The sequence below is a fragment of the Filicampus tigris genome, chromosome 11, assembly GCF_054856515.1.
Source record: "Filicampus tigris isolate MCC_2025a chromosome 11, RoL_Ftig_1.0, whole genome shotgun sequence".
Lineage (NCBI taxonomy): Eukaryota > Metazoa > Chordata > Actinopteri > Syngnathiformes > Syngnathidae > Filicampus > Filicampus tigris.
This window is the reverse complement of record NC_141227.1, coordinates 16983220-16997725: the sequence shown is the minus strand read 5'-3', so window position 1 is coordinate 16997725 and position 14506 is coordinate 16983220. Positions and strand designations below refer to the sequence as shown.

The 14506-nt window shown below is 41.3% G+C and overlaps 1 protein-coding gene across 4 annotated transcripts in view; it reads right to left on the bottom strand.

The window, feature by feature from the left end:
- Positions 1-552: 552 nt before the first annotated feature.
- The window catches only part of anapc1 (anaphase promoting complex subunit 1), a 37415-nt gene continuing 23461 nt past the window's right edge, over positions 553-14506 (bottom strand). The window contains exons 42-54 of one of the 4 annotated variants that reach the window (XR_015088716.1): positions 13803-13950; positions 13538-13734; positions 11616-11702; positions 11153-11270; positions 10455-10532; positions 10296-10363; positions 10046-10184; positions 9181-9267; positions 8587-8682; positions 8324-8513; positions 7042-7173; positions 6088-6307; positions 553-571 (exon numbers count right to left, since the gene is read on the bottom strand). Coding sequence is in view for 2 of the 4 variants with exons in the window: in XM_086045489.1 (XP_085901615.1) it covers positions 6165-6307; positions 7042-7173; positions 8324-8513; positions 8587-8682; positions 9181-9267; positions 10046-10184; positions 10296-10363; positions 10455-10532; positions 11153-11270; positions 11616-11702; positions 13538-13734; positions 13803-13950 (1483 nt within the window). In the remaining 2 variants the exon portion in view is untranslated. Of the gene's footprint in view, positions 572-5549; positions 6308-7041; positions 7174-8323; positions 8514-8586; positions 8683-9180; positions 9268-10045; positions 10185-10295; positions 10364-10454; positions 10533-11052; positions 11271-11615; positions 11703-13537; positions 13735-13802; positions 13951-14506 lie in introns of those variants that run through there. The other 3 variants (XM_086045489.1, XM_086045490.1, XR_015088717.1) reach the window with 3 other exon arrangements.

Here is a 14506-nt window from a genome sequence, read left to right as displayed (position 1 = left end):
TGTGTGCCCTCAACAATTGTGATGTCATTTTCAGCCAACAGAAGTGACATAATGACCGGCCCCTGAGATGGCTGGAAACGCTTTTTGCTGCTTAACTCATATTCCACAAACACAGTATTAATCAGAACGCCATGTTTAGACTAGCAAAGGCGCAGAGAACATAATATTGCAAAGTTTTAGGGGGGTTGACTTCCCCTGTAAGACAGGGTAAAACTTGCATCTGGCAGTGAGTGTGTGAATGCCATGCGTGTGTATATGTGCGCTTATCTGGCTTCCTCTCGATATGCAAATATTAAAAGTAGTTGCGACTTGCAGGCTGCAGCACTGGGTTCATTTTCATGTTCACAGAGGAAGTCAAAGGAGAAGTGCTGCTAGAAAGGGCGAAAAAGCGTGCCATTGCTTTCCACTTCTTTACAAAAGCATAGACACACTTCTCCATTTCAAACCAGAATGTTAAAATTACCTGGTTAGAGTTCCCAGAATAGACTGTGAAGTGAAGCAACTGCACTTTGGTGACCCCCTGCAAGGTGAGCAGGAGAAGAGTGGAAGGAAGTGCAGATGTGATGACACCCTACCACATGAAAGACATGAATTATGCTTCTTTTTTTTTTCTAATTTTGAAAGCGATTTTAGTTTGAAAAGCCCTGCGTGCAGTATACTTGTAAACCACTATAACCTGTCAGATCTTTTAACCATGTAACCATAGCGCGGATTAAGTTTCAATTCCGCTTCTATGGTCAGCAACCCTTTTCAAAACGGGATTTAAAAATCATCAGTTCCAATTTGTTCAGAAGGTGGAAATGTCCTACATAAAGTGGACATCTGGTCACCCCTTTTAAAAAGTGATGCTGACCATAGAAGCGGAATTGAAACACAGGCATTACCTCAGTCAGCATACATCCTTCCTTTGCCATAAGGCTTATGTTTTTGGTTAGAGTTTCACTTAAGTTTAATACATGGTGAAGCAGCATGTGGTTCATTAGCCAAGGCTATTCATGTATACTAGAGGAGCAAATGTCTTATTTTCATAATACGTCACGTGAGACTGAAGACATTAAAGATACACCTCCGCAATGTTATTTCCATACGCAGTAGAAACTCAGTTTTCGACGATTTTTCTGAATTAATTTCGGCCCACTTTTCACACATGTGCTCAGTTTTCGTACAAAAAACACCCGCGTGACTCTGCATTTCCTTCCCAAAATCGATGCACATTTATCCAAAGCATTTCAGTAAAGGGTTTCACAGATGGCAAGACCTGTTCCACAACGGAACATCTGCACAACACATCCTGTTAAAAGTCAGACCTTCAAAATAAAAGCACACAGTATATTCCAGTTTCACCAAACCATCTTGAATCACACAGTGACTTATTTAACAGCCGCACTCAATGAACAAGCACAAAATAGTTTGAAGATGCTAAATAAGACAATGTGGTGAAACTATTATCATACTGGTGTGCTCTTACTTTGAAGGCCTCCTTGCTGTAGATACCACCAAGAGTCTTCAATAAAGACGTAAGCAATGCGAAATGTTAATTCATCCACTTTCGTAGTTATTATATTTATTCAGTTATTGTCTATAAAATGTATTTTGGTAACAGTTTTGGGTCGTTGGAACTGATTAATTGGATTTACATTATTTCCAATGGGAAATATTGCTTTGGATTTTGTCCGATTCAGATTCAGTCAACATTCGAAAACCAAGCTTCCAATGTATTGTTTATAGAAAATGAAGACATTCCTTCATGAAAGTCTTAAGTCATTGACTCGATTCTCATATTGTTGACTTGCTCAGCTTCTCAGAATCGTAGATAAGTGTTCATGGTCAGAGTATGTGGGCAGATGCATTGTGCGCATTACAAGTCTTATACTGTAGGTAACCTTGAGCAATTAGTGAATTCTTAAAATTGTTTACAGGAAGTGCCAGTTTTGCAGCTGTGAGGAGATGGCCCGGTGAAGGAAATGAAGGTCCTGCCAAGTCATTTTGGACAAAAGAACTTGCGTCGGCCAAGGAATCATTTTTGCAGACAATGCGTGCCCTAAAGAAATCACGCTCACAGTAAAGAAACGACAGTGGTGCCTTAAGATGTGAGTGACAAACTTACTCGAGACTCCGAGTAAAAAAAAAATAAATACTGTTACTGAAGCTTACTGAGAAGCTGTGACCGTCTTTATGTATATCTGCATTATACTGCCCTCAGGTGGCCAAGGTTACACACAGCAGAAGGAGCAGCACCGTGAATTGAAGTAAAATGTGTCAAAAACCTGTACATGCATCTGCCAATTAATCAGTTATCTGAATTTAATTCTGACGAAATATCAGACTTGTCCTTAAAAAAACAGATCGGGCACTACTACTACTACAAAAAAAGAATAAGCCTCTGAAATAAACAATTTTAACAGCGGATATCATTCGATTCTGCAGATGCACCTAATGTTGTGAATTGCACTGGTAAAAAAAAACAAAAAAAAACACATGAACCAAAGGTATTGTCTTTTGTTCAGGTACCACATCAACCTGAGCGTGAGACGCTCCTGTGCGCGAAACGTGAGAAAACCTCACAAGGACACTCCCACGTTGGTTTATTATGAAAACAAACTTGACACACGGTTTGTCCGACTAAAAGCGAATAATACACTCGGCTTCAGATGCACACAAAGAAAGCTGCTGTGATTGCAATGATTGTGATGATTATGTGGAGGCAACCTAGTTCGGGTTCTCCGCTAAAGGTCAAGCATACCCAAGCAAGGCGAACCTGAGTACTTTTTCTCCGCCAATGCTGCATCGCCAGTAACAACACAGCTCACGAAAAAAATGCAGTTGGATTGCTCTGGGTTGCGCAAGCACTTTTACTTTTTAAACATCCAGACAATGTGATGAAAGAATGTGAAGAATGAGCCAACCGTGTGGCGCAAGGCTTAGTAACTGGAAGTAGTCTTCAACTTAACGGGGAAACTATTCAAAAATGAAGGGAACATACCACGCATACATGACATTCTTTTGTTTTGAAAAGGTATTTATACTTTCATTTTCAAGCACCACAAAATGTCTGGATAAGATCGAAACATCATGTGTGTTACTTGATACTTTTCTTATGCTGTCTGAGCTGAAATCTAGCGAGATATAACTGACAGCGGATTGAACATTTGCTTTTTTTCGACTTTAGAGTTATATTTTCCCCAAAAATGTTTGCTTTACCCCGTTTAAGCTGTTTCCAATGTTAGTTGCTTCTGACAACCAAAATAACAAACACATTGTGTTGTTGAGCCAAACCGATGACATTCCTCAGGGCATATTTCTTTGCCCCCATTTTTTTTCCCCCTCAATGCACCGCATATAAAAAAAAATTTCTATAAAGTTGTCCTAACTATGGTCACGAGTGAGCTAGAGTCTATACCAGCTTTGCGCTGTGAGACTGGGTACCCTCTTGACTCAACGCCAGTCAACCACAGGGTACAGAAACAACCATTCACACTCACGTTCACACCTATGCCAAATTTAGTCGGTTTATTTTTAAGAACCTGGCTGCTAAACACCGGGCAAGCGTGCTGCTCTTCTGTACTGCAAATGATGTTTATGTTCTCTGTAATTCATTGCATTAAAAGTCACAAGAGAATAGCGCACATGAAGCTAGGCTATAATGACTTTAAAAAGCAAGTAGGAAAATGGGAGCATGTAAATGGATGGCACAGAGCTTGAAAATGTCATAAATGAGCAAGGGTTTGTTGTCTTGTTTACACAGTGGATGAATACATGAGCGTACCGAAGGGATAGGGGAAACGCCCACAGGATGTTACAATATGTAGTCTTGTGGTCTTTGCATGACCACTCCGCTTTGTGGGGGCGGGATGTTTATAATTTACTTGTAGGTCCTGAGAAGGATTCCAAGGAAGGCAAACCGGAGACACTTAAAACCTGGTTGTCTTTGATCATCTGTAAAACGCTCACGGTTTGGACACTCGTTAGCATTTCAAGACGAGATTAAACGACTTCCAGGAAACGGAACGCGCTCGCAATCAGCGAATTGAAGACGCAGCAGGCTGTCGAAGGTCTGGCTATCTCGTTCCAAGTTTTACCGAGATAGCGCAGTCAGGCACGACAGAGAGAGAGAGAGAGAGAGAGAGAATTGATGGAACGCAGTTGCATGAACATAGTTGGAGCAGAGCGTGAGAGGAGAGGGCGTGGGCTGTTTGTTTGTTTGCATGTTTCTCCTTTGCTGAAGAATGCTCACACAGCTTGCTGGCAAACTGGAGATAGTAAAAGATTGTTGGCATGGATGTTGCTTCTCCGCCACTTGCAAGCATTAGGCACAATGTACACGCCTTAGAAGAAACATCAAAAGCTGGACTTTAAAGGGAAAAAAGATTCTGATCTCCAGAGTAAAGAAAGAGCCACTAAAAAGACTTGGCAAACCATCATATGAAAAAGTGACTTTGATGATGATGATGATGTATATGAATAGCTGGGACTCTGGAATGCCGACACACTCATCAAAAGTGAAAAACCACATCTTTTGTTATCTTGAAAACGTCTCTGAGAACGAGCTGTTCTTCACTTCCGCCGCCCCACTTGTTGGGTAACAGTGAGGCTTGGTTACATAGAACGCTGAGATTCTCTGCCCGTGACTCGGTAGCTAGGCTTGGCGAAGAGCCAGGGCCACTTTCAAGTGACGGCCGACACTGTCTGAAACACGAGTGGGACACCCCTGGTGTCACGTCAAAGCCAAAAAGTAAGCGTCTGATCAGCAACATTTATACCGGTACTTGTCCTAACGCCAACCGTCTCCTCTCAAATGAAATTACCAACAGCCGAGAAATAAATACAGGCGACCAATGTTGTCGACTGACGCCTTCAATGTGGCATGGTTTTTACAGTTTCCTCGTGGGGAATTGATTCTTGCTGCATAACTTCAAGTCATTACAGATCTAGCGTCCTCTTTTCATAGGACATAATAATATCTTACAGTTACATACAAATTATACATACACATGCTTTTTGGGTTGTCCAAAAGTCTACGGCCATATTTTTATAACTCTTTTGTGATTTAATTACTCCAGCATGCATTCAGCATCTAAGCCTCAAAAGATGGTCTGGTCATTGGTAACCATCGCACAGAGTATAGTGTATTCCATTTTCGAGCCAATGAAGCGAATGTGAGAATATTAAAAAAGCCCCCAAAAAAAGCTTATTAAGATTGTTTTTGAACACGTATAACCTGTTGTTTCTGCATTTTTTGTTAAACACAATTAATGTATTGAAGTTAAATGTCATACTCGGTCATAAATTACAGTTGTTCAACTTAGGAACAGAAATATAACGACGTACTTTCAAATGGCATTAACTAGTAAGATGTATTTGACAATTTGCTGCTTTTATAGAAGGAGTTTTGCTTTTGTAAATGTGCTTTTATTCAAATAAGAATTTAAAGGCCAACAGACTTAAAGCCTGGAAGGAGTTGAGAGAAATGAGCGTTTTCCTAAGTGTGTATAAATACAAATACAAAAGCAGCATCACACAGCTCAGCAAATGAATTGCCATGAAAGGAATTTTGAGGTGTCATCTCTTTCATTTATTGACATCAGACATATAAAAAGCCAAACTTGGCTCAGTCATTAATTTTGCAAGCTCTGTCATGTGGGGTGGGGAGGGAGGTGAACACCCGGATCGAAACCACCGCCTGTTTTTAATTACTGACTCAGTTTTGAATGACTGTCATGAAACATTGGCAACCAAACACAAACACACTACTCCCAAAACATAGATACTGGCCTTTCGGGTAAAATTTCAGATGAACCTAAAATGGTTGGAGTGCATTTAGGTTCATCATGAAATTTCACCTGAAAACCTTAACTTTTTGTTTGTTATAGTAGATTTTTTTTTTTTTTTTACAATAAACACTGGCATCCTTCTCAGCAGTCAGTGATCCAGACCAGGAGCAAATATAAAAATAAACTGCGTGCAGGCTCTCGTTTTTCCTCGCTGGCCCAAAATGTTCAACTTTACAAAAAACTACATAGAAACATTATATTACAAATGGGGAAGAAACTAAGTCTGTATTCCCAAACAGATTTCCTCAGAGGTTACCTGTGACACATGCAGAAAGGCCATCCTGTCTTGTCTGCCGTTTGAACGTAGTATAAGGCTTTGAGAGAACTCAAGATTCAGCGTGCGAGCAACGGGGAGCCAAGTAGCATCTGTGGCCCCGTTTCGGTTTCCAGCATGATTGGAGCGAGCCTGAGCAGGTCTCTGAGCGGGATTCCCAACCGGCTGCTGCTGGACAACAAGTGCCCGAGTGAAGTGCAACCTAGAAAGGGGAAAGGATGTCATTTAAAGGGAACATATTAATTAAGCACAATTGACTCTAGAACCCTCACCTTTTTTCTTTCATGATTTTTTTGGTTCGCTATTCCAAAAATGTGCTTATTTTTATTATTCGTGGAATATATCCTCAGCTATTTGCGCATTTTGTGCTCTTGCGATAATGCTCTAAGATGCCACAATATGGCACCAAAGTAATGAAAGTGAATATGTGATGCATCTCAATAGAAATGGGAACAGTCGTACATGGAGAAAAGCATTTTGGACAAAAACTAAATATGTCAGGGAACACAACTAATTTAAGGAATCCCGTTCGCCATTTCCACCCTGAAAAAAAAATCCGCGGCCAGCCATCACAGCCGAGAAATGACATGACTGTCAACAGTCCCGCCCATTGCCTAACTCAGACAAAGGAAAGAAAATAACAGGCTTTATAGTCATGACAACGCTGCGTATCAACATTTGTTAAGGATGCTACTGTTCTATTTCTGTTCTGATTCAATGTCATGATCAAATTTACCATTTCGTTATTTTAAGTCGAACATGTCAGCTTGTACCTGACTGCGTGTATAGCAGGCTGTTGTTGTAAGTTTTATGAAAGCAAAAATATAGCAATACAAAAAACAAGTAAGCTCGGCTAATTTCCATTATGTGGCCTCAACACCAAGTTCATCCGACTTGGCAGCAACCCATTGATTGCATCCGTCAACAAATTTCTACCTTGAAGTTGTGTCAGTTTGTTCCTGAGGCAGGGGACAGAGCGGTAGACCAGGAAGCAGGCCAACATGGGGGACCGGGTACCATCAGAGAGAGCCTTGCTGCGAACGTAGGACCTCAACGCTGAGCTGTTGTCTGGAAGAAAAAAAAAAAATGCACATAAAAGTTTCATTGCACTTGCCAGAATCCTTGTGATTTGGAATGATATTCACTGCCTGTGAAAAATAACGAAATAAGTAATAACTGATAAAAATCAGGACATTAAGATACCTGTTATTTGAGCATTGAGGTATGCTCAAGTATGTATTATAGAGGAAAAAAATCCCCATGAATAAGCCAGGCTAATGTCTCATTTTCAGGCGTGGTCATTGTGATAATTATCTTATCTTCATTTATTACAATTATGGATTAAACATACTGGTATTTTTGGTATTGTTTCATCATTATTTTTTGTGTTCATATGATGTAAATTAAAAAAAACCTAAACTAATACAAAGTTGATAGACGAAGATTTTTTTTTCATTAAACAAAATGTAGAAGAATTTTTAAAGAATTGTGCTGATTCTGAATGATGGCTATTCCATAAATCATATAAAAATATTTAATAAATTAAATTGTAAGCCATGCAGTTTGATGGGTCATTTTATATCAAATTGTTGAACACTTGAAATGTTTATTTATTAAGGATCGTGTTTACATACATGTTTTGACCTAAGGGATTTTTTTCCCCCCTCCAAAGCCCAGATTAATATAAAAGTATGGTTTTGGCGCATTCTTGAACTATGTTTAAGTGAGGGAAGGAGCTTCATTTAGTCAGACTATAGATGTGTCTAAATAGAAAAGTAGTGCTTTGTTGCCATATTATGGCATCTATAGGCTATGATAAACCTTTTTATATGAGGCGTCAATTACGTGCAGATTTTTGCTATTTGTGTCCCTACAGTGTACTTCCACATTATATGGAAAGAAAACAAAAATGCATTTCTATTATGTCTGTGGAAGTAGATGCAAGTGAATGCTCTGAAAAAAACACAAACGGAAAAAAAACTGCTTCAAGGCTTGTTGGTATCAGGAGAAATAAGGCAAATTTCAGAACAGGAAGAAAAGCAAAAGTTGTTTTGACTGATGAATGTCATTATCATTTGCCTTTTTTTGTAAAAGAAGGGTGGGACGTGGGGCGTTTATTAAAATCGGAAATTTGATTTTTGTGAGAAAAAACAAAAAAACAACCTTTGAGTAGATAAAGGTTGCACCATTCCACCTCCTAAGACATTTGGGTTTTCACCTTTGAGCCAGCTGTCCAGCACCACATCCACCTTGTTCTTCATGACGGGTAAAAACTCTGAGGAAAGCAGTGCGTCGCGGCAGTTGCCAGGACGCCGTAGCACCCTGCTGTCCCAAAGCTCCACCACCAGACGCATCTGCCACAGGGTGAAGCTGCGCTGCAGCTCACCACGGCAAAGAGCGCCGACCGCCTAAAGTGAGGAGACTCCGTTAGAGATCTGCTGCGAGCGATGTCGGCCCGCCGGGTGCGTCAATGCGTTTTACCTGCTCGATAGCGACGTACGTGGGCAGCATCTCCGGGCATTCCTGCGTCACACACTCGTACAACATGGCTGAGAAGAGCGCCACCGTCTCCTCTCGCTGCGAAGATAGCCCACGGTTTACCTTTCATGTTCTTATGTTATGTTTTACAACAGATTGCACCACGACCGTAATTCTTCCTGATCATCATCATCAATAATATTGTTGACGTCCACGGGACAGAACATCGTGTATGTGCCTGGCTGTGAGCTGTTCAGTATAGCATTGCTTGAAGATGTTTCTGTTTGAAATTCTATCACACGTTTTAGGATCAAAGTCTGTGGAATAATTATGGTTGAAACTATCAATATAGAAGATTAGATATACTATTATAATCATGCACCCACTAGCTGGGTGAAAAAAATGCATCTCGTAGTTCTTCCATTACCACAACTTTGCATCATTTTCACAGTCAAAAAATATTTCCACACGTAGGTTCTTGTAAAAAATCAATGAACATTAACCAGTGCAGTTAATGTAGCACCACCATGAGGATGATAGTAGTGCACTCACAACGACCTCGCAAGCACATGCTTGTGGGAAACTGCGTCTACTCACATGCTTCATTCCATCCGATGTTTTGCAGAAGAACTCGGCAAAGGAGAGCAGGGCTGGCTCGGAGGTGAAGGTGGAGATGGCCTCGAGCTGCGCACACATGACGGGCAATTAGTGACACTTGGAATGTCCAAAAATTGATACGTGATGCAATTCGGTAGAACGAAACTTTTCAAATGTTGAGTCGAGGATGAAACCCGTCCAGCAAATGACAGAGTGCAAATGTCGTTGACATGCATTTCAGTAGGCCCAAAAGTGGACTCAATAGAGCCAAAAGCTACAATTTGATGTAAACAGTACATATGAAGTTGGAAATTACAATATCAAACAAAAATCTACATTGCTGGCTGATTTCATTACATTTGTATTAGCACAACTAAAATGGTTGAAAAAAAAAAAAAAGCAAGCGAGGCAAATGGGTGAACCGCTGACAAATGTGCAATCTGGATTGCATTATGATGGGTTGACATGACAACCTCGGACTCGAATGTGTGTTCAAATAGGCAAGGAAATTTATCGATAAAACCTTCTGTGTGAGGTCATTAAGTTATAGACATCTGGAAGAAATTGTGATTAAATCTGGCTTGTCAACTGTACAAAATTATATGGATAGCTTTGTATTCGAGGGGTCCTGAACACGGCCACCCAAAACTCACTCAAAAGCACCCCCCAGTAAATTCAAATTAGACCCTCCCACAAGGAAATTGAGTGGACATGTCTTTTGATGCACGAGAAAGACTCAAAAACGCATGCCTGAACTTGTAAACGAAGGCAGCCATTTTGGATAAAGTCCAAGGCTTTCAACTGCCCGTGATCACACAATGGCTGAACAATTACATCTTTTTCTTCAACAGTCTGAAGAAATGACCTTAAAGGCTCTGACTCCAGAGCTGCGCTGGTTGACGGCCGAGCCCAGCAAGCTTTTCCAGCCCTGTGGGTCGTCCTTGTAGGGCAACTGCCCCGCTCGGAGTTTCACATACAACACGCCGTCCCTGGAGAGGACGGACCTGAGTGGCAGGAGAGACAAACCGTTGTTTAAAATGTGCCCACAAAATAAACAGATTCAATCAGCCCTATGGGGAAAGCAACTGTTTTATTTTCTTTAGCATCTTCCTCACTTGAGATGCTGCACATCTTTGACCAGGTCAATAGAAAGCTCCCAATAACGAGGACCCTTCACTCGAACCTGCCAGGAGATCATGAGCAAACATAAGGGCGCAATGCTAAATTATAATGACATGAGCATAGAGGCGACGTGGACGATTTTTTTTTTTTACCCGCTTGAGGAGGTGCAGCTCAGGCAGCATAGTGGGAGCCATCAGCTCCACCGTGGTCTCGTCGTACCACTCGGTTTTCTGCGATGACAGCGATAAGATCAGTGTTTCACCGGGTAATCAAAATATTACAAAATACCTCTCACACATGATGATGTACTGCAAACTAAGACCACTACCATAAGCAAAGTTGTTAAGGAATATGCAAGATTCAATTAAAAAATGAGCATTATTATCTTACAGCGGATGTGTTGTTTTAATATTAAACATCAGTAATAATGCTATGACTGATCCTGACACATTAGTAACAGAGCTTGGAAGCTCGACATGCACAAAAAAGAACCTATGTAGGTAACCTGATTACTTTGTGCATGTGAGGAAATAAGACCCTAGTGAATGATGGGGAAACGCAAGCCAAACGATGCAAGCGTAGCAGTTTCAATAGACCGCAACTGGACAAACAAAAAGGTTGCCGCAGCAACAAAACACCAACGTTTTAAATAATGAGCCATTTTTCTCAGCGTCAACTGATAGACGGCGGATTGAGCGGCAGTTGAGTGGATGAAGTGAAACCAGCGTATGATGCACATTACTTGCTCACCTTTGAGGAAGTGCCACCGCGGACATGCAACCACAGAGAGGAAGTAGATACAATGACGTGGTGAAAATGAATCAAAGATTTAAACGATGCTCTCTTTTACCTTGTAGGTGACGTCCAGGAGGGCGTAGCAAGGCTTGAGGGAGTCTACGTCTACCGGAACCAGCAGGCGACTCTCGGCGGCCAGCACAATGAGATGTCGCAGAGCCTGCAAGTGATAGCTGCCGAATATAGACGTAAGAAAAAAAAAATGTAAAAATGGAGGGCAGAAACAATTATGTCAAAGGCATCTGGAACATTTGTGAGGCCTTAAGAAATCAGTTTTTAAAATGCATATCGGGTTGAATGTGTTGTTGGAATTTGTCAAAATGAAGTCAATTTAATTTAATTTGCCTTGGACAAGTAGAAACTCAACTCCCCTCAAAATGTGGGGGAATACTGTACTTTAGATATAGCATCCCCTATAACAAGGGTTGCGAAGGGATATTACAGGTGACAAATGTTTAAACCTTCAAGGTCTTCGCTACGAGTGCTGTTTACGTAAATAATTGGTGTGTTGATCTCACCGGTTGTCCGTGCTATGTGAGGGGAAGTGAGGGTAGAGGGCACACAACAAAGCGGCGATGGCCGAGTTGGAGGTGCTCAAGCTGAACCTGACATGTAAAAACAACAACAAAAAAAACATTACTAAACCATCAATTCTTGCCACAAATGTGAGAGGCACAAACGTGCTACGCAAACAAAAAAAGGCACAGGAAGTGTACATATCCCATTTTGAGTAGGACCACTGCTCCCTCATTGTGTTTTGATAATAACGCTTGGCGTCACAAGCCACTATCCAGCCTCTCTATCATAATAGCTGCTTCTGTTTTAAGTGTGTACTTTGACTAAAGGAGCCATTATTATGATTATAAGAAGAAGGGGCAATAAATGTCACTTGCACATGTGAGGTGACATTAACTGTCAGTTAAAGGCTTGCTGCCATTAAATGGTGGCCTCGAGTGTTTAACTCTCAGCACAAATGATGGCATTGTGCATTTTCTACGGATCATATATGGAAAACGGAGGCTTAATAGTGAGTTTTACAACTCTTCGCTTCTTTGACTGACTTGCAGGGAAAATGAGATCCGCCGTTTTCAAGCAACAGTGCGAGGCAGAAGTCAAAGTGTGTTTCAGGAGTTATTTATGTTAGCCAACGTTGCTGCTGCATGTAGCACATGTATAGATCTGTCAATTATTCGAGTAAATTCGCCAAATGCGGCCTGCCTGAGTCCCTATTGCCTGCAAATAGTGGGGGTCCACTGTAAATATAAATTAATTCTTGTTGGATTTAAAATGACAAAGAAAATGAGGGGCGGTGTGACAGGTTAGAGGTAAGAAGAGAGGAAAAAGCAGCACAGAGAAAACAAATGTGAGGAAAAATATGAGTGACAAGATTAAGTGATAAGACAACAAAAGTGACTACAAAGAACATGCAATGAAAGCAGACTGAATGAAAAAGAGTCAAATGCAACAGTGACAACGTGATTCACTTTTGAGCCCAACATATGACCTTGCCGACACCACGGTAACCTGCAGTCACGCCTGACATTCAGACTGCAGCCCGATCATTCCTCAGCTAAACGGATTTCAACCAAACGTGAGCAAGGTTTAATACAAAAGGTTCATCTGATGACGGCTACTGGCTGCTTTTGTGCGCTCGCTGTGACTTCTCGCCAGCATGCATTACTCATGGGAGGTATACTCAACCTCTATTATGCTGATTTATATGCCATCCAAAGTGAATGATATCCAGCCTTGCCGACAAAACAAAGAAAAACTAGGGACTGGAAGTACCACACTTAGACTCCTGCATCCCTTGTTAGCACAATTAAAGTAGCGCGTTTTAAAAAATTTTTAACGTTTGTCTGACAAGTCAGAATTTTGAAAAACAACATTTGAGATAAAAGCTGTTCTTTGCCACCATCTAGTGGCATATTGGTGCCAAGGAACTATAGTGGTGACATCTCAAATCAACTTTCCCCATGGAAATGAATGAAAATGCCTTTAATCCGTTCCAGCCACCCCAAAAAACCGGAATCCTTTGCACTCTATTATATTTTGCTTTATAAAAACAAATTATCAACAGAATTAAATAATAAAATGTCAAAAATTACACAGTTGGCGCATCATAATTAATTCACTGTTGTTGTTTGGCCCCTATGTGGTGTGTCCGACCGGCAGTATAATGCAGACAAAAGACACACTACATGGAGATGGTCACAACTTCGCAGTAAGAGACAGCAGAGTAAGCCGAGGTAGCTTTATTTAGACAAAACTAGTGCTTTGCCACCGCCTTGTGGCATCTGGAGACAATAATAAACTATTTTATGAAGGCATCAATTACTTGAAGAATTTCGCTATTCGCAGCAGGGCCCAATGCCTATCGAAGCAAATAGCGGGGTAGCGCTGTTTTGGCCTCTTGTCTGTGCCTGTGTTGACGTCTCACCTTCCCCCTCCCAGGAAGAGCATGCCGAGAGCCATGTGATGAGCCATGTGAAAGCCGTAGTTCATCTCGCCGCCGGTACGGTAGTGCAGGAAGCGGCAGAGCTGCAGCACCTTTAAGTTGCCTGTGCCGGACATCACCATGGCCATGGACAGCAGGATCATGGACAGCGTCGTCTGTGTGATGTACCAACCCGGCTCCTGCGGGAACCACAGCGAATGGCGGTGGACACAAACGCAATGTGATGATTACATGTGTAAAGACTTACCGCAGCGGCTGTACCGTAGAAGGACAGAACCTTCATGAAGCTCTTGGCAAAGTCGTAGAGGCAGTCGAAGGCATCAGAGTTGGCGGAACCGGCAAAGCGCAGGCCCAGCGCCATACAAGCACCAGCTGTGATGTAGTCCTGCACTTGGCTTAGAAGTGGGAAATATCACCACGTGAACGTGAAGAACATTATTTTCATCATTCATCATCGGTATCATCATTAAAAATAAAAAATGCGAAATGCAAAACTCCAAATTATTGCGCACAAGTTTCAACATATTTTATCATTTGTAAAGTGAAATCAGTTAGCATTAGGAGGTCATGTTGACTGACATCAACTCGCTATTTCAATCAAAAACATAATCATAAACCTAAGTTACATTTTAGCAGACACCTCAATCATTGCATAAATACTTGGAACGCGGTGCAATAACAAAGTAGTACTGTATATTGGTGTCAAGGAAATATGTTGAGATAGATATGAGAGACAGGCTTCATATGTCGGGGAGGAGCTAAATTTAGCGTAGGCTGCTAATGGAAGCTGTGGAGAGTATTCGCCCTGTGCTTGTACATATACACTTCAGGGGCATATTTTTTCAAAATCAAAACATCTTTAAGCCACTTGTTTTTAAGGTTGTATAGTAGCCGCAGTACAACTCGGTCCCTAATCTCCCACAAATATAATAGTAAGGATTGTTGTGTAAA